General features: G+C 37.2%; 1 protein-coding gene across 8 annotated transcripts in view; it reads right to left on the reverse strand.

The window, feature by feature from the left end:
* Positions 1–21,231, reverse strand: part of SMOC2 (SPARC related modular calcium binding 2) — a 135,830-nt gene that overhangs the window by 25,103 nt on the left and 89,496 nt on the right. For all 8 annotated transcript variants that reach the window (XM_015284372.4, XM_040697666.2, XM_015284371.4 and 5 more), the window contains exons 8-9: positions 15,220–15,406; positions 10,282–10,364 (exon numbers count right to left, since the gene is read on the reverse strand). In XM_015284372.4, coding sequence (XP_015139858.2) covers positions 10,282–10,364; positions 15,220–15,406 — 270 coding nt within the window. The remainder of the gene's footprint in view (positions 1–10,281; positions 10,365–15,219; positions 15,407–21,231) is intronic.

Consider the following 21,231-nt stretch of genomic DNA (forward strand, 5'->3'; position numbering starts at 1 on the left):
AAGCTTAGTAGCTTTAGGAAGACAGTGTCAAAGTTTGTTCAGTCATGGCAAATATTTTAATCCCTTTTAGGTTCCAGTATGATCAAAGGTTTACTTTGCATATGTCAGGATTTTATACAGGGCACCAACAATACCTCTGTATCTATGGTCATGTATTTACAAGCAGCTGTTTTAAAAGGGTCTGAGGTGTTTTCATTCTAAATTACATACTTCTTCTAAAAGACAAGAACCATCTTGACTTGACCCATATTTTTTTCTGCATAGCCCTTGCTAAAAGAAATAAAGCTGCTTAATATACACTGTTTTGCACCTCAGATATTAGACTTTAAGGGCTGCCTCAAAACATGTTGCAAAGCTGCATATTTTTAAGCACCTGATCATTGACAAACAAACATGTCTTGGAGTACGGAGTATTTATCCTTGCAGAGCAGCCTAGAATTTGTTGTAAGGAAGCAGGACTGAGGAGTCTACATGAAGTCCTAGTTTAAGGAGAATGAAATCCAAGACTTCGTTAGACTAAATTGGTTTCAGTATGACATTAGTCATTGGTCCCCCTCTCACAGCTCCATTAAGTGCAGGAAGCTCTATATACCTACAAGTTTACATCCTCAATGGAAATAAGCAAACACAGCTTTGTGACTATCAATGAAACTTTTCAGATGTGCACCTGGATTTAGGGAAGGCATTTCTAGGAGAAAGCATTCTCTCAAACATCATTTGGCCCATAGGACAATAATGACACTGAGAAATTCATGTGGAGAATGCTGGTGCAAAGGCAGTGGCTGTACAACAACAGCTGGGTGACAGGCTCCCAGGAGGACAGCCAGACACAGAACACTCTCCCTCTCTGGACATGTGTCCCCTGGCAGTGTCCCACTCCAGGGACCTTCTCAGCTCACACCGAAGGTAGAATGGAGTGGCACAGAGCAGCACAGAAGGCAAGGTCACTGCACTTAACAAGGGATTTGGCTGGAAAAGGAGGATAGCAACAAGTGAGGTGAGAAACAGAATTTGTATTCCTTGGCAGAGCTTCCAGCATTTTTTTAATGCTGAGACGCAAATGAAGTCAGTGTTTATTAGTCCTAATATAGCCCCTTAAAATAAACATTAAATTATAGGGTAATATTAAATACAGCAATGAATGAAATGCTATTGCTGAGCCAGTAGCATCACCTTTGATTAGCCAGCTTTTCTTTTCTGCTTGCTGTGACACAGCTGTGTCTTTCACTGCTGCAGTACTAGTAGCTCAAATGCTTTCATTGTAATTTTTTTGGACAAACATGAACATAACTGGAACTACAGCAGCTTTTGAGTTATGTGTTTGAGCCTTTTTTTCCCCTCCCAGTATTAGTATTTATTAATGTTTTTTAGGTTAAGGAGAAGATATTCTTTTGTTAAGAAATAAATACAAATTTAGGCAAGGATAAAAAAATGTAAAATACTGTGACTAGACCATTAGTAATCATAGACAGGAGGAGGAGATGCACAGAAGGGAGTGTGCAGGAAATAAATGTGATTTGCAGAGCCTTGAAATAAAACTTACAGGCTTTCCTTCCGCTGGAGCAAAGCTGCCTACTGGGAAACTATATGCTATAATCATGTAGTCTGACAAAAGGGTAATAATATTGAAGCTACTAAAAAGCCCAAGCAAACTGTTGTAGGTTAAAGAGACAGAGTCCTCTGTGTTCAGCTGCTCTGAAGCTATTGTACTGTTCTCTGGAAATACAGGGCTTACTACTGCAGACCTCTGTTTTCACAAGGAGGTTTGAGCAATAGAGGCACATGGTTGTTAAAAAACCCTGCCTTAGCCCAACATCCTCCCCAGGTCACCACTGCTCATTACTAAATAGCTCTGTTGCAGTGTGGGCATCCTTACTCAGCCACTGCTTGCAACACCAGTCTGTGCTTTGTGTACCCCCCTCATCCCATCCAGTGAGAGCCCTGGTATTGCATGAAGCTTACTGCTGTACAGACATGCAGATTTCCTTTCTGACATCCACTTCTTTGCCCAGTGAGCATCCCCCACAGTCATCGCTTCAGGCTTCCAGCACAGGATAATGTAATGGACTTGGATACATGGAAAGAACCCTTCACTTCTCACTAACCTGTATGAAGTCAGTAGCATTGGAAAGATATCCAGACACTCAAGAAAGCAGGCAGATGGAAAGTTGGGCTCCTTCCTGCAGCTCTACACCTCAGAGAAGAGAGCTGGTGCTTTGGAAGGAGAAACAGCCACTGCCCTCCTCCCTCAGCATTAAGGAACTGAGGAGGAGCAAGCCTGGCCCTACAGCACCCATCTGCACCTCAAAGTCACGGCTCATCTCTCCTATCCTTGTTGCAAGAGTAGCTAAGCTGCAGGCAGACTCTCTCCTTTGTCCATGTAACATGGTTTCACGGTTCTGCCATTGCCACTGTGGATATTCGCACCAGCTTTGCATCAACTACTTAGGTTTCCAGTGCTTAACTGCACATGTCTTCTCAGTAGAGAGCCTTTTTGGCAAGTGTCTCTTGGTAAATAAAGCCATACAGGGCTCACAACAAGAGCAGCACACTCAGCCAAAACTGACAGAAACTTCAAAAGTTTTTATTTTTACTTATAGACTTCATAAGAGGCAACTTAGAGCTTTATTACTCAATAACAGAAATGGATACTTTCAATATTAGCTCATCCGACCAAAAAGCTGGTTACGGAATAAAAATGTAATCCCTTTAAATCACAGGTCAGTGGAGAATGCTACATGCCAACTGACTTAACAATATGAAACTCATGGGAAGGCAGGTGTACGTATATAATCTGTATTATGATCAGAAAAAACTCAATTACTAAATTGATACTTTTAAAAGCAAGCAAATTTTTAGTCATTCACACATTCAAGAATGTGTGGTTAATTATTTTATCCTTGGTGTCAGTGCTGGTGCTACCCCCAGAGAGGAAGCAGAGAGCAGTCTGAAACTACAATAAACAAGATAGGTAGGCCGGTGCTGGGAAACCACCTTAGGTTCTGGTGATTGGAGGTAAAGCAACTGTAACAATATAGTGGAACATACCTGTAAAGGAAAAGCAGTTATGCCTCTATTGCTTTCTTTCTTTAAAGGCTGCCATTGAAGTAAGTCATTTTATACGATGGCTGTTTGGCTGCAGGTCTTGCATCATTGTGGTTTGAACATTTCCAATTATTTTTCTTTAACTTTGGAAAAAAGAAGATGTGTTGCCAACAACCAAAAGCAAACTGTACTTATCCACACACAAATCACCCATAAGTTAAATCATGAGGTTTGCTCCACAAAGTATAAACTGTTCAAGTCAGTGCTGAATATCCCATCTGAACAGAAAATGAAGCCATTGCAACAGGAAGAAAACTAAACAGTTAGAATAATTGCCTTTCTCTTAAGTAAAACACAAATGAAAAAAAAAAAAAAAAGATAGGAATTATATCAGGAGCTCTCATGCATTACTTTGGGAGAAAATACAAGCTGCTTGAATGTCAAAGTTAAACTAACTTATGAAGATGTATAGAAGAGAACAACAACTGAGAACTGAGTCACTAGAAGCCACTGAAACAAGAAAACACCCTAAATTCAACCGAAATGTAGACTTCTAAGGGATTTTTCTTTTTTATAAGTTGACTCATTGTGCAAAAGAAGTGCTTCAGGAAATCTAAATAAGTAAAATGCAAAGATTCATAGCACGCCTTAAACTGTAGACCAGCACAGTACAAATACAGTGATCAGCAGAGTCTCAGCCCTGGATGTAAGGCAGTTTTTTGGCTTTGGGTTGCAAGGAGGAAGGGCAGTGATCCATACTCTTTTGTCTAAACTGAGACTTCAAAATCTGTCTCGTAGAGGCTAAGCAAACATGGCCATTTTGCTAAATTGGATCCTTCTTGTGCCACTGAATAAACCCCAACTACTGAAAATGGAAACCTTTCACACATTTAACTCAGTGCTTTTACACCCCCCAAATACTCATCTTTTTAGATAAATGCTCTACAATCAAAAAATGTAATGAGAATCATCTGAAGTGAGACTTCTTGGAGAGCTGCATGAATGCCAGGAAAGACGAAGTGAAATTGAAATGCTGATCTTAATTCACAAGTAGAAATCTACAGCAACTTCAGTGCAAGTGCTGCATTTTACTGGATTCTGTCTGAGTTAACTGATTGCTGCTTCTCAGGAAAAGAAAATGTTTAGTGGTGAAGAATGCTACTAATTTGAGAAGTTTCCCTTTTTCAGATAGGGACACTTTCAGGACTTTCCCTATCTGGACTTACTGAGTCTGTATATTCACTCAAGTCAGTAGATAGTATTACATTTCAATTTTACAGTTTCCCCTACCAAATTATCCCTTTGTATGAGAGGAAGTATCACAACCATAGGAACTTTAAAAAACATGCTCTCCTAAAAAAAAAAAAGAAATTTAAACAAACTGAAATGAAAGATAAACAAAATTAATGGTCTGACATAAAACCACAAAACCATAGAAACCCAGTTAAGTCTGAAAAACCAGCTTGACACTGTCCCTCTCTCAAGCTATCATGTCTTTCACTCATTTGGATTTCTTTATATTTGCATCACAAAAAGATAATGGTACTTACAATTAAATAAAGCTGTGCTGGCAAAATCACATTCCCTATAATACTCCTCAAATTCTTGATAATAAGAATTGTATTACAGGGGAAAAATAAAAATAAAAACAAAAATTCTCAGGTCAAGTAACAATACAAAAGTCTTGAACTATACAAAAGATTATCCAAAGTTTCTCTGGCCCTCACACACAGTGAAGTTTAAAACAGATCCTTCTTGCATTTGATGCATACTTTTTCAATAAGAAAAAGAACTGCCCTTGAGGCAAAATAGCTGAGTGGTCTGGCGCTGTCCCAGTATGCTATCATGTCTTGCTCTCTTACATACACAAGTCCCTTTCTTCCAGGTTGCTGAGAACACACACACCCCAGGGGCTTTGCAAAACACTCCACTGGAGTGTAGGAAAAATTATACATTTTTTTAATTAAAATGTTGTTTCATCTTTATCTCATCCTTTTCTCGTGTTCGTATACATTTTAATAACTTACTTAATATAGGAGTACAGGAGTATAATCTATAAATAGAAACAATCTATACAATTAACTTATATATATTATAATATATAAATATAATTATTTATATAATATAAAAGTAAATATACATATGTTGAACGTGTACACTCAAAAATGTTTTTACTCACAGGGGCAAACAAAATTTGGAGACTACTGATCTGAGGTCCCTCTGTGAGGGCTTGGAAGATTTGAGAATTGCACTTCTTACAACCTAGGTGACCTCACGAATCTCTCTTTGGTCTCTTTGGAACTGCCTTCTGCAAAGACCGGTTATAGTCAGGAGTGGTGTTGATCAGCTGTGGAGCCTACACCATCCTGAGGTACAGCAGTCATGAGCACAGTCTCAAAGATTCAAGACTTCCCTGCTAGATACAGATACATGCATATGCTTACATGTGGTCCTGAGCAGTTAGTGAAGAAAACACTGAAATATGTTACGTATATAACATATGCTGTATTTCGTGTCTGCCTAATTTTATTGTGCACTTTGCTAATTTGAAGCGAACTTTATTTTGGAGTAAGCAGCCTACACAGAAGTTATGTGCCCAATGAATTCCAGGGAATTGCCAAGTTTGATAGAATGACTAGATTAGGAAATGTATTGTTAAGAATTTAGAAATAAATAGCAACATGAAATATAACTCCCAACATATGCAATCCCCTTCTGTTCCCTAGAAGCGACCACCCCATGCACGTGGGAAAGTCTCACAGGCAGTTTTACATGAAATTTGTACCAGGATTTTCCTTATTTTCTGGCAATACCCAATGTCTTCTCTCCAGCAAGTACAACACGTTACTGAATTCATTCTTCAGTAGAGAACTTAAATACCAGATGATCTAAAGTAAATTTTTAGAATATTTTGGGGTTTTTTTTTGAATTTTTTTCTCTGAAAAAATCATCAGCCTCACACAGTCACTAAACTGATGCTTCCCTGAGACTATTCTCACCTATTAAAAGCTACATAATATGTATAATTCTTTCACCCATAGACCCAGAGTGAAAAGATACAGTTCCAGGAACTAACATTTCCTGACCTGTTACTAATTATTTCTGACTTTGTGGAAGACACAGTGGCACCTATACCTCATTCAATCATCCTATAGGGTTAGCTTTAACTAGCCTTCATGCTATACCCTTTTAAATATTTGCAACTGGCTTGTGCAGAAAACTCAACTTCATTTTAGCATACCAGTTATCCAAAAGTCTGAAATAAAGCATTCACGGCACTACAAAAAACTGTGTCAGTTCATCACCGGGCGTCCATTTTACTGTATAACACCGTGGTGAACAAAAGGTCAAAATAGGAATGCTTGAAAACTCTCTCTGTGAGAAAGGGAAAAAATCTGGTTTCCCTAGTTTGCGACATTCACTGGACTCCTTTTTGGGTTCATTTTCATTATCTCAGAATAACTAGTTTCTAAGCAGGACCAAAACCACAAATAACCTCAGAAAAATGCTTTGGCCTTAAAAAAAAAAAAAAGAAAAAAGAAAAAAAAGGACTAGAAGTCTTATGGGAAGAATTATTATTATATAACTTCCAGTCCAATCTAACAGATACAGGTGGCTTGGATCGTTCTTAAAAACATTAGATTAGCCTTCAATGTCAGATGCTTTATATTATGTTACCCTCGGGATGTGAGGATATACTCTTAGCTCAGTTTAAGTCAGTGGGAATTTTGCCATGGACTATAATGGGCCCTTACTTTCTACAATTTTGCCTTAACAAGATAACAGTGTTTGCCAAAAACTGCATTCTGATTTATTGCAAATTATTGCTAAAAATATTTGGCTTAACATGTAGTAGGTTTGAGTTTTCAGGTGGTATAAATCAGTGTAGCTGCAGAACTATGCCCATTTAATCCACCTGAGGATGTACCACTGGATCTTATCCTATTTAAGATCATCCATAGTAATAAAGTAATTGTTTCAAAATCTTCCTAGTTTTACACAGCAAGCAGTCATAGTGGTTTCACCTATGGCTACTGCATTTTTGTGGCTATAAGCTGCAAATCAAGCATCAAGCAAACTCATTCTTTCAAAAATGTTATTATTTCTTGAAAGTCAGGGCACAGATTACCTACTTGTTTTTATTCAATTCTGGCACCACTCAACAATCAGGTGTTGTACTTCAGACAACTGAAATGCAAACATGCCTTTACAGCGCTGCTTACAGTAGAGAAACTTCAAGAAACAGTGGTCCATTTCTACTGAGAAGTGGACTTGCATTAACTGAATGGCTTTACCTGTTACTGGTTAAGGCTGAGTCACGTTTGTGCAAGATCCTCTTTCCACTAATATAAACTCAATTCATTTTCACTTAATGTAGTGTTTGCATTTTTATGATGGTAAGAAAGAAGTTTTTCAAGTGAGTGATGATCTCTTGAGTATTTATTAGACTAGCCAAGAGAGAGAAAAGAGAAAACCTTAAAAGAGAGAAAGAACAATAAACACCACTAACACAGCTGTAACTGTGAAGCAAACTCCTCCATCCATTACTTCTAAAGGTATACACTTACTCCATGCTGCTGCAGAGTAGAAGGAGGTTTTTCTAGCTAGTTCATAACTATTTGTGAAATCTTAAGAAATTTTGGTATTTGTCTTATTTTAAAACAACATAAAATGTTTGAAAGCCAAAGATTATTTGAGGGTAAGCAACGTGAACTTGGGAGAGCAAATCTGTATAATATACAGTATCTATATATTATAATAATATCTGTATAGTATAATAATATTACAAGCTCACACTGCTGCAGAGGTTTGCTAGACTAAAACTCGCACAGCGCAAAATACCATAAGTGGTAAGAGAAAATCAAAAGACCTTTGCCCAACTTAACGAAAGTGAAATGATCAGGAAGGAGCTTACAGCACGGAAAGTTCTTGTTAATTGTTTCACTGGTAAAGTATCCCGACTTGGATAAATCTTTATTACTGCACTGTATAAAAGCACTACCAGTTTGCATAAGAAAGAGAAGTGTGAAAACTGGACACTCCTCACCCCCTCATCATGGCTCTTAGAAACCAGCTGCCAAATGCTTTTTCAGGCTTTTTGTTTTTGGGAACAGGCAGAAGTGACCTACAAGTGATATCTTTTGCAGAACTAAGTGCCAAATTTGTTTCTTGAGTTTTCACTCTCTTCTTGTGTTATACTCCCTTTTGAGTGTATGTTCTTTTCACTCAGAAAAATACACAAATGAAATCAAGTAATTATATAAGCCTGCAACTATGCAAGTGCTGTTTTGACAGAAATTGTTGGAGACGAACAGAGTACATGTGAGCATAGGCCTGATCTAATTTCCACAGAAATTAGTGGCCAGCTTTCCACTGGGTTTCATGGAGTATGGACTGTAAAATATATACCAAACTATCCATGAACTACCTGCTAACTTCCTTTAAATTAAAGCAGCAGCATATAACTTCAGTAAGCAAGTACTGACTGATGAAATGATGGATAAAAATAATAAATCTGACTGTCAACAGAGGTGTATTTACGACTAAATTTTACATATATGGGGATTTATGTAGCACACGTGGCTCTTGCTGAACTCTGTGAAGAGCTAAACAGCAAAACTGCAAGCCAGGCATGTTCAACCCCTTTTTTTGTGAAGGAAATCAAAAGGATGCAACTTGCAAAGAGCTGTGAAAGTCATGCTCCAAGACTAAATTTTAGCATAAATCAGTTTTTCATCTCTTAGTGTATCTGTTCAGTATCTTATGTGATAAAAGACAATGCAGAGTACCTCAGTCATGCCAGCCTCTTTCCCACTCTCTCTCATAAACAGATCATAGACTACCTGAAACCTAACCAGAGTTTCTTCCCCATTACTAGTGCTTTAGAAGACTGCTATCGGACTGCTCTAACAGCTGGAAAACACTTCACAGTTTCCAGGCAAAATGTGTTCAGGGTAGTCTGTTTTTGTGCCAAAGCTGTCACTGAGGAAAACTATTCTGCTTCTCTTCCTTATGGTCTCAGAGGAACAGCATCTCCTCTGGATCTTATCTTGTTTGTCTAATTGAAGCAAATACTAGTTACCTTCTCTTTTCCACGATATATAGTGCTGTATGTAGATAGCTCAATTCTCCTATGTGCATCTATTTTCCCTGAACAGTTGACCAGAATCATAGCCTTGGTTCTGGAAAAATCCAGAAAAAAATGGGTCCATCTAAAATTGCATGAATGTTTCCTTGTCTGTCTTGAATGTGTTGTTCCTGTCATTATGTCCATCACACCCAGACAGGTATGTTTTTGGGTTACACTTGCCCTTTCTACATCCATAGTAATTGTACGGCTTATTGTTAATGCTATGATTGACTGCTTTCTATGTGAAACATGATAAAATTACATATGGTAAACTAACATATCATTCACATTTCTTACTTCTTTTCATATTATCCCTGTTGAACACATTTGTTTCATGACAGAGCATTAATGTCTGCTTCATTCAAGACAAATTTCAACACTGATGAACATGTTTAATTCAGAATTATTGTGTAGACATTTCTCTTGGTGGTAAACTAAAATATTTCCCATGACACAGAACATCTGCTCAAATCATTTCCTTGTTTCTGATTCTTTAGTACAGATGGCAGTGATTCATAATTTCCCCATAGCAGGGGCATTATCACTAAAACGGGCTGTACCTTGTTATTTACATTCCTTAAAAGACCAATTGAAAAATAAAGCAAATCTGACTGCTCTGTAGCTCAGATACCCAGAAATATGATCTCCCACACTCTTATAAAAAGTTGGGGGAAAAAAAATCAAAAATCTGATAAGCACCAAAGTTTGTTCCTACATCCCAGAAGAATAAATATTTTTCTAAGGTAAACTGAAGGCTACCCTTGGAAAACAGTAAGTGGATACATTTTTTACACTGACCTGAAGATAGAGACCAATTTACCAAGGATTTTTCTCACTTCTTAGTACGGTAAAAGTAAAAAATAATGCCAGTTTCAGTAACTGCATCATTACCACTGAAAAAATGCACCTTGCTTTCTCTGACGTACTAGGATCCATATTTATACATACTGTTTCAAAGCCAAATGCTTCATTCAGTTGCAAATCAATGCAGCAATACCTAAGAGATATACTGCTAAGATACAAGGTAATGAATTGCTTTCTAAGCTATTGCAGTGACAAAACAAACCACTGGAATGCACAATGCCAAGCTTATCTGTTTCACTGACCTTGAAGCTGTCGTCCTTTGTACAAATCCTTTGTTTTGGTTGGGTGAGCTCTGGCACTGTTATCGCATTTAGGTTGTTCATACCTAAAGAACAAACATGAAGAAAATAAAACAGCCAAGGTTAACTTAATTTACAAATAATTTCCAACACTGTATTCCAAATTAAACATGTACCTTCTTTTGTTCAGAGAAGAAAATGGTTTCTCATTCAGAAGAGGCAATGCAAATTTATCTGCTTATTTTCCACTTACTTAAGAGAAGCTGAATAATTATTATCTATTCCAAACAGATTGTTCTATGGGAAGGAAAAAACAGTGGAGAACTGCCATAAAAAAAATCCATAATAAAAAATGTGGTCTAAAAAATATTTAAAAAGTTAGGCTCTCCTCAAGCCTACCAGATCAAAAAGCTATAAACAACATAACAAATTCTGGCATCTGACACAGTACTCATGTTGTGAAACATCACAAAAGCAACTTCAAAAATCACAGCAAGGCAGGTACTGTATGTAGTTAATACTGCAGCACTAAATGCATTTACTACTGTATCCTCTCCAAAGCAAATGTTAGTTTATGTACGAAGAGCTAACCATGAACAGCTAAGCTAGCATTTCAAACAAGAGAGAAGAACTGTTCGGGATTCTGGAAGGGCAGGAATTGAGCTGGAATAGCTTGAAATGAGTTGCGGAAAAAATTTCATCTCCACCTGCTACATGAATATTCTGGTTCTTCTTTCTGATAAGTTTACTTAAAGTCAGACTGTTAGTCCAGTCTGTAACAAGAAACCCTATGCTATTTGTGCCTTCAAAAAATAGTGACTAGTGCAACTCTGCACTGCAGTATCTTTCGTGCAAGACTGAAAGCATGGCAACATCTGCTGCTGAATTTTTTTTGCTTCTTACAATCCCATGATTAACTCTTGGTGGCTTTTCACTCAGTTTGGCACTATCTCCTTCTGAGAAATGTTTTTTCATTCAGCTATAGTAGATTGAAGCTGCAGAATCTAATTTATATCATTTAAGAGAAATTTCAACTCTAAGTTAAACACAGTAATGTGACTTGTGTACACATATGTATGTGCGCACATACACGTTAATTGGATCTAGGTTCTTTCGTATCCCATTTAACTGCTCATCTTTGAAATGCTCTGTTCTAGGTTCCCAAAAATCAGACTTACTGAGGGACATACTAAAACATGTAATCTAAATATACTAATTCAGATTTTTGTTACAAAATGTTCTTTTTAATAGCATTAAGTGGTGGCTGTGTCTTGAGCTCAGGCTAGACTTCCCAAAGGAACAACATGCAAGTTTTCAGACTTTAGTTTAGGGTGGAAAAAAATATATTATTTTTTTTTCCTTTGAGCACATAATTTATTTTCACATCATCTGATGAAACTGCCCACTGGTTCATCTAATTTTGGCTGCTTCAAGAATGTAGTGTTGTTTCACAGACATGGGAGAGGTACAGGAACATTTTTCCCCCTAAAGAACAGCAAGAATAGAAGCTGCTTTGATAGCATGGCTGGGATTTAGATACCTGATGGATGCCCACTTCAATCAGCCAAAAAGGGTGAAAGGGAAATCTCTGAGCAACACTCACTAATGCAGTCTCTGGCAACCAGCCTGGCCCCTGATTAATCTGATACCTGACTACGCAGTCTCCTCATCTACTTCTGTTATTGTTACTGCCTACACTTTCTTGTTTCACCTCTTTTCTTCTACCCCTTCACCTTATATTTTTGTTAAATACAGATGTAGCTCATTGCATACAAGCTAAATCTATTAAATCCCAATAGCTGTGAAAATGCTGTAATATGAGAAGTATACTTTTAACTCTTCAAAGCAACTTAAAGATAAAGTGAATCATGAGAAATTTGCCGTGATGACACAGCCACACTAGGAACTGATAAGTAAAACACACTTGCCTCAGTTTTCATTGGGAAAGAGATAGCATGTCAGAATGGAGCACTGTCAGGTTAAAAATAATGTAATCAAAAGACCCCAATTTACTCTTCAAGAACTTTTAAAGAGAAAAGAAGAAAACAACAACAACAAAAAACCCACCTTACACTGAGAGTGTATCAAGAGTCAGCAATGGCTTCATAAAGGCTGCTTTATATCCCTAAGCAGTCTGCTTGGAACGCTTAGAGGTGTGTGTAGTACTGGAGGATAGGGAGTTTCACAGGAATTCTCCACAGTGTGGGCAAACTCATAAAGCACCTGATCCTAGAGAATCACGTGTGAATGGACTGAAGATTATTTTGCTTATGATCCTAGCTGCTCAAAGTCACAGGTGAGAACACAAACTCATTTTACCCTGCTGAGTAAAAGGGCTGACAATCACGCTCTATGTCCAGAAAGTGCTAGAAGCAAGCTGGCAGAGGCCATTATGATAAGACTTTTAGGGAGATTGTGTAAAACAATATTTACATGTATTACTTCATTTTAGTCAAATGGATATCCCCTCTAGGCTTTCATAAAAGCCAGCTTTATATTACATTTTTATCTATTTCTTGTGCGTTTTACTGCTTGGCCAACACAGCACCCCTCGTTATAGAGGGAGAAGACTTGTTCAGTGGATGAGGGGAGAGCAGTAGATATGTTAATCTTAACTTTAGTGTGGTTTTTGACACTATGTCTGTAACTTTCTCATAGACAAACTGATGAAATATGGACTAGATTAATCAACAGTGGGGTAGACTGAAACCTGGATCAACTGCCAGGCTCGAAGTATTATGGCCAGACAGAGAAATTCCAGCTGAGAGCCAGCCACCAGTGGGGTACTCCAGGGTTCAATAACAGAGCCAGTTTTGTTTATCTCTTCAGTAATGCTTAGAGTAGACCTTTAGCAAATTTTCAAATTATACAAAACTGGGAGAAGTGGCTCGTACACCAAGTGCATTCTGCCATTCAGGGAAACCTCAATAAGCTAGAGAAACTGTCTAACAGGAGTATCATGAAGTTTAACAAAGGGAAATGCAAAATTCCATTACCTGAGAAGGAAAAACCCCATGACGCACCAAAGCCTAGGGGCAAACTACTTGAACTACAGCTTTGCAGAAAGGACCTGGTATTTCTGTTCAACACTCAAGTGAGTATAATGCAGCAATGTGCCCTTGCATCAAAAAAGCCCATCAGCCTTCTGGGCTATATTAGAAAAAGCATTACCAGCAAGCCAAGGGAGGTGACCCTTCCCTTCCCTCTGCTAACCAATGGATCCAGCCTTGGGTCACAGAACATGAGAGAGATACACATGTTGGAGTTGGTTGAGAAGAGGATAATGAAAATGGTGGAGGAATGGAGCATTTGACACTATAGGGAGAGACTGAATAAGCCTGTTCAGGGACTGTTCTGTCAGGAGAAGAGAAGGCTCAGAGATGTTATCAACATGTATAAATATCTGATCGTGAGAAAATAGGCTCTTTTCAGTGATGTCCAGTGAATAGGCAATGGGCACAAACTGGAAATTCCATTTAAATGTAAGGGAGTTAATTCTTTTAATTCTTTTAATTTTTTTTTCTTTTTTCTTTTTTTTTTTTTTTTTTTTTTTTTGTCTTTTAAACATGTGAGGCTGATGAAACACCGGTACAGTTGTCCAGACAAGCTGTGAAGTCTATTGGAAATATTAAAAGCCCAAGTGGATATGGGTCTTAGCAACCTGCTCTAGCTGACCCTGCTTTGAGCAGTGGGCTTGGACAAGACAATTTCCAGATGTCCCTTCCAATCCAAGCTATTCTGTGATTCTGTAATAAAATGATGGTCATACAGAGAACTATAAAAAAGTCAGTGGAAATCCTATTGCTTCACCAGACCAAGATGATTTGGACTTAAGTTAGAGAATGAGAACTAAGGCTGCACAGAATGATTTGAATTATAATTCAATGAAGGGTTATCACTAAATACAAAAGAAAACAAACATTAGGGGTGGAGAACAAAGGAAGAGAAGAAAAAGAATCTTTCAAGTCTCTGTACTGATCCTGGATTTCAGGACCAAATTTGCAATACTTAGTTTTCACAACCTATGGACTTTAGCTTTCCAGACAGAGATCACTGATGAAGTCATGTTCATTACATCTATTACTTTAATCGGTACAGACTATGGTATAAACAGCTATCACGCAATCAGCACTTTTAGACTACATGAAAACTGTCACAAGAATATACATTGTAGCAAGGGGTTTATAATATCTTTCATAAATACTAGGCGAATGATCAAAAATGGTTTCTGCTGAAGCTTTAGAAGATTTATGATTGCATCAAGATACCCATACTTCCTGCCAGCTTTATATGGGTTTCTATAGCATTCCTATGAGGGCCAAACCTCAATAACCAGCCTAAATAACATCCTTTGGAATCTGATATTTGCCTTGCCTACATCTGCTCTCTGTGGCTTACAACACTACCATGCATCCGGCTCAGCTGAGATGACTGAACTCCTAAAGCTTCTATTAGTAACAAACTAAAATGATATTTCCGTTCTATGGGTTTCCAGGCAATTGTTCCACCAGAGCAAGTCATATGAAATAGTTGAGGAAGTTGCTGGAAAAATAACTGAGCATTTCTGAGGTTGGACATGGTTTCTGTCATACACCATCTTACTTGGTTCTTGTATGTTGAGACTACAAAGTGTGAGGTTTTCTCTGGGCTGCTTCAAGCATTGGCTAAATCACCATAAAATAGATGGAAAGCAAATTAAAAAAAAAAAAAGAAAAAATAGGACTAGGGGACCATACTGCCTGTAGCATTGTAGTGCATTGGACTTTGGCCATCTGGCCTTACTTTTGATAGATCTTAGAATTACTTCACTTCATTTTCCTACTAGAATAAATCTACATGATATAATTCCACTAGTAATAGAAATCTACATGCTAGGACATGCACATTAAGGTATCTTCTCCGTCTTCTCACTAAAGGCTTAAGCACTGAACATTCCCTTACCTTGTTGATGTGCCAGGAATAGGACGTCCTGTATCAACGAGAACACACCAGCAGTAGCCTGTGGAAGGATGGCACTGCACTGGTTTGTAAAGACCACCCTGAGCACATTCTGGAATGAACACATTATCTTTCTGGGGTTGTTTAGATTCCTCCAGGGCTGACTGCAGTTCTTGATCACACGATGATGCTTTTGGAAGGAAAAGAAAAGATACTGAAGAAGCTTTATAGTAAGGGCCTGCCAGATTTCTTGAACAGCTTTTATAACTTTCTTTGATCATATATAAGGATTGAAGAGGTTTTCTACAGTGTAAATACCAGGTACACTTTTTTATGCGGCATACTGTTAAGATTTTAGTTTCCTTTTTATGGAGGTGCCTCATAATATAGTCCAATAGTATCTCCATACCTCAGCTCCTACACCAGATAAAATCTGCAAATAACCAGATACTTTCTCTGCCACCTTAAAAATTCTCTCACATTCCACAGTCCCTTAATTACTGATCCTTTTCAAAGGAAATATTCATCTAAATGTTCATTTTTCTGCTTTTTCTTTCCCATTTTGGTACAACTTTTTCATACAGTGAAAATTCTTTCACCTCCTTTCCTGGTGATGAATAGTTTGCTCTGGAGACCTAACACCCCCCCAAAAAAGTAGTGCATTTTTATCTCTGTCCTAACAGTATGCTTCAAATCCTTCTGAACATGGGAAAATCTTACACGTCTACATATTCCTGGCTGTTACATGAAACTGAATCAGGGGGCAAAGAGCAGAAACTCCACAACCTAAGAGTGTCAGTCATTTCACATCAATCAGTAAAACACCTGTGTTGATAAATTTTGATCATTGCTAAGCTGGAATATGTGGCTCTGCTGGAGATAATAAATGAGATGATAGACTATTTACTCACACAGTTTTTTTCTCCAGGATTTTTAAAAGCAGTCTCCTATGGTGTAAAATTTAGTTCGCTAATAAGACAGCTTCTGTTTAATTCTCGAATTACTCCAGTGAACAAAAATAAATTATTTGAAAAACTAGAATGTTGGTAGAAATAGCAACCCTGCAAACACACCCATTAATAATAGGAAAATCTCAAGCTGCTCAAATTTCAATCAATAAGAGAATCCCTTCAATTAAAGTTTTTTTTTTTTTGAAGGTTGCCAGAAAACATATCCATATCCACAGATAATTTTTGCTCTTCTCTCAAGTCATTCAAAGACTAGCAACAAATGATTCTTGCACAAATGAATCTCCATCAAGCTCTCCTTCTTGATTTTTTTCACTGTTCAACCCATTGAAGAACAAGCTGAATATTGACTGGATTTTCTGGTGTATTTGTACTGAGTTTCAGCTGCACTCTACTCTCATTTACTCTTATCCACAGGGTTCAAAAAACCCTGTAAATTGAAAGAAAAACTGGCATAAAATTACTATGTCCAGCTTCCTGTACGTGACCAAAGTCAGTAAAATTTCTGGTGCAGTGGAAAACAAGGCAGGAAGCCAATCATCTAGCATCTACTCAATAGTGTGATTTCGACAACAACGTATTTTATTTCAATATATGTAAAAAGTTTAAAAATCAAGCATGCCACTTGCCAATTTCATTCTGAGGCACTGATTTATTTATTTATTAGTTAATTAGTTGATTTTTTAATTATTCACTTGTTTCATATAGTCGGACAGCTGGACAAATTGATAACATTTGCACTTGGTCTTCTCTTGGTCTACTCACAAACATAATCAGATATTCAACAGTTCTCAAAACACCAGTGTTTACATAATAAACTAATTAAAGAAGCAGTATAGTGAAGAGAGGAAAACTCCTTTAAAAAGGGCAAATAGTTAATTATTTACATGCTAAAACATTCACAGAAATAACTATGGTTTTTCAAACTAGAAAACCATCACCAACATCCTCTTACAGCAACCAAAATAAATCTCTTCCTCAGTGAATCCAGATTATAATGATTATTGACTTAAAACATGACAGCTCTGGAAAGCACATCACTTTTAGCTTGGTACTTCAATTTGTATACAGTCAAGCACAATGGAGCAAACAGGGTGAACAGCTGCAGTGAGAGGGAGGAAATCATTCGTCCTCTGTGAACTGCAGTAAATGCTTTTCTCATTCCTACTGATAAACCTTGGAATCATTGTCTACTGTGACCTCTTGTTTTACATCCTTGTAACTAGCAACAGAATCTGGCAGATGTGCAGGTATTATAATCTCTTACTAGCCCAGAGGAGCAATACTTTTTCATGCTCTCAGATTTGTTCAGAAAATTTAGAGACTACACAGGCAGGTCATCCAGATAGGCAAAATGTAATAGAAATCAGAGAGAAGTGTGACGGAAAATTCCCAGTGCAGATGCAGATGCAGACTGTGAGCCTACCATCATTTATGAGCAGCTCTGGTTTCTACTGACTGAAGCAACCAGCAATGAACTGCACAGCTGATTCAAAATCAATGGAGTCATGGGCCACTGGGACAAACACGCACTGTGCTGATGTAGTAGCAAGTGTTACAGTCCTGACTGAGTTCCCAAAGCAAAGTTTTCAACAAGGTACTACCCAAGCTAGAACTTTGTCCCTTTTCTGGTTCTTTTTCTCAGTTATGTCTGGTTTTAAGTCTCAAAGGTAGAGAGACACAGTAATAGTGGAGAGATTTCAGAGGGCTGTGAAATTGGTTTATAGCTTTAGGAGACAGTCAGAGGACTGGTGGAAGTTTCCCAATGGGAAACAGGACAGCCAGTGACAGTAACCAAAAGGAAAGTTTTGAGATTTAAAAAGGAAATGTCCTAAATGGCAGGAGCCTCTAAAAAACAGATAAAAAGTCAGGATTCACACCAAATGCTATGGGAAAAGTCGTGTAACTAGGAGAACTTTAGTGATGAACCACAGCACCAGCACAGGCATTCAAGACCATAAAAAACATAAAGAAAAGAAGCTATGGTATTTCCAGAAAGCATTCCCCCTTAGAATCTTTAGTTCCTTATCCTTACGCTGCAGATGGGAAATCATACAAAGAGGAACTTATCATTAATCCTAAATCATTTGTGAGATAAAATGAACCAGATATAATGTAGATTATTTTAGGCAAACTGGAAATAATATAAATTAGTGTGATGGAAATCATACCTGTCAGTTTTGTATGTGCCAAATGGCAAATCTGCTGAATATAGGTTTTCTCTTTTCATTTCCTTCACTGAAATTGCATAATAGTTTGTTTTTTCTCTGCCTTACACAAAGGCAAATGATCTTCAGGTCAGCTATCAGGCAATGTTGTTATCGCTCAAGAGAGTGATTTCCTAAGATTCCTTACCTCTGGATAAGGAATCTTTCCTAAGATTCCTTACCTCTGGATCTTACTTTACATGACCATATGTTCCATCATTACTATTTCCCTGTTTGTTTTCACTAACAGAGCAATATTTTTACATAAAGATGTGTAAAACTGTATTTACCTGTAGTTCTGCTTACTTCTTCTAGAACAGAACCTTAGTCCTCCATGCAATTTCCTCTCTAAGGAACCATTCATTCCCTTTCAAACTTTTCTTTAAATTATTTACAACAGGAGTGCTGGAAAGATTCAGTTGTAGCCTTGTGATATCTAAGAGTTCTTATCACAGAGCTACAATACTGTTGCAAATAATTGTCTCAGTGATCTCAGAAGAGTCATGGTCAACAAACATTAATTTCCCAGGAGAACCAGTGATAAATATAATTAACTTCGAAAATGCTTGACAGTTTGTCCAAACAATCTGACAACAACTGTGATCTGGAACTGTAACAGATGGATGCCAGAAGTTCATAAAACAGTATGGAAAAAAAGGATACGTGCTTCAGTAAAAAAAAAAATAAAATAAATACTAAAGTCATTAAAACGTATTAACTTTCTGTGCAGTATGTTATTACAAAAACCTTCCTCCCAGAAGCAGGAAAATATACTTTTCCTGTTCTGGTTCAAGATGCCATCATAGTCCACTACAAATAACCAGAAAAAATTCTTTATCTTCTGTCAATTGGAAAAATACTCCAGCTAATGACAAAGAATATAGAGAAGTTTAATGTTTTGTATAAAATCTTGAGCCATTTCTTGTTGCTAGTGAACAATCCTTCCTCAAAATAAACATCAGCGTTTTAAAGAATCTTGTTAATTTCATGAACAGAAAATTCCTCAACAGACATAGGATATAACAGTGTGAGTTGTTATTTATGATAGAATACGCTTGTTAATCTCTGATGGATTACTTAAACTGTTTATTGTTGTTTCCTATGTGATGTCCTCAAGTGGAAAAAAAGGAGCTTTTCTGAGAAAGTAATCCCAAAAAAAAAAAAAAAAAAAAAAAAAAAAAAAAAAAAAAGCATACCTGTGCTTTTGTCTGTAGCATATGTAAAATATGTAAAACACCTAGCACCAAATTACGTAAAATATAATAATCATGTCAGTCTGGTAACAGGAAATGTTTTAGCCCCTTGTTTCAGAAATTCTGGCAGTTATTGTGCTGTGTCATATCACAGCTTCTCACAGCATGTGGAATTTTCATGGTTATAAATAATATATACATATATTATGTGTATTTATTTATTTATTTATTTTGCTTAAACATGTTGCTGCAGTGCATTCTGAGGAAACAAGCTGCCAAATCTGCAGAAAATTACAAAGGCATCTGCTTGCTACTTTTACATTTCCTGCCACTACATAAACATTTCCTCTCAATTTCCTTAACCCCACAATGTGTATATGACAAACAGAATTCATTCCAAAAAGTTCTATTTTCAGTTGATTCTTTCTCCCTCCTTTTCTCATTAACGTAATGGGCCATGAAAGGACAATTTAGACAGCCTGGTTTCTAGGTTTAAGGGGTCTTTTATTAGACCTCAAAGCTCAATATCTTCCACAGAAAGGGAGTAACAAGAAACCTGTGAACAAAAATACCCTGAAAAGTGATACGCATTCTCTGGAGGAGCACAACGTAACATTAGAGACAGTTACTATGGCATTTCTTCCATTACTATGAGAGGATGTCCAGACAAAACACATTCATGCTCAAATTCCAGCATACAGAGATTTACCTTCTATGACTATTTCTACTAATCAAAGTGTTGTCAAAATCATCAGGCTGTCCTACTTAATTTAGCCTAATTTAGGTACATTTTTAGAACACTTCAAATATTGATTTTTACAACTCCTGTGCAAGTTTATTTCAAGAACATACTATTTATTATGTCTGAATAATTTTCCAATTGACACCATGCAACCCCTCCAACCAATTCACATCCCATGGGAATAAGAATTTGATTCTTTTGCTTAGGATGAACCCTTCCTGAACTAGTGAAGTTAACAGGCACAGAGGAAACTGATTACAATGTGTTTTTATATTTTCAAATTGTTTTTATGGTCTTCAAGTTTCACTGAATGGATTTCCACTTACACTACATCAAATTATACTTCCACATCTGAATAAAACATTCACTTTAGAAAGGTAGTAGGAAGTGGGATAATTTCTATTCGAGGTACTTTCTCCCTGAAGAAGAATTTACATTGACTGGATGCAGATCTGAGAAACAAAAGAGTCCACAACAGCACTGGCTTTGTTATTCCTACCTCCTGCAAATATGCACCCGCAAGTGAAACTAACAGGTTCTTTACCTGTAGCCAACCAATTTAGACACTCATAATCCCTGACATCTGGTTCCACTATGAACGCAGCATCCAAGGAAGTTAATTAACTTACTATAGATGAAGTGTTATAAAGGGGTTTAAGATGCCAGCTTCATACTCTTTATGTGTATATTATTTTCTCATCCTTTATGGCCATATTGTGAACATCTCACAGTAATCATTCTTAAAAGCACTGTTGCTCTGAGAATTTCTTTGCTTATCCTCTCCTAATTTTCAAGTAAATTCATATTTAACAGAAAGTAAGTGTAACTCAGTGATAGAAATGAAACCAGGAACATGCTCACCCTTCTAGCTTCTTATAGAGATTACTCATAAACCTAAATCAAAT

The sequence above is a fragment of the Gallus gallus genome, chromosome 3, assembly GCF_016699485.2.
Source record: "Gallus gallus isolate bGalGal1 chromosome 3, bGalGal1.mat.broiler.GRCg7b, whole genome shotgun sequence".
In the NCBI taxonomy this organism is placed as follows: domain Eukaryota; kingdom Metazoa; phylum Chordata; class Aves; order Galliformes; family Phasianidae; genus Gallus; species Gallus gallus.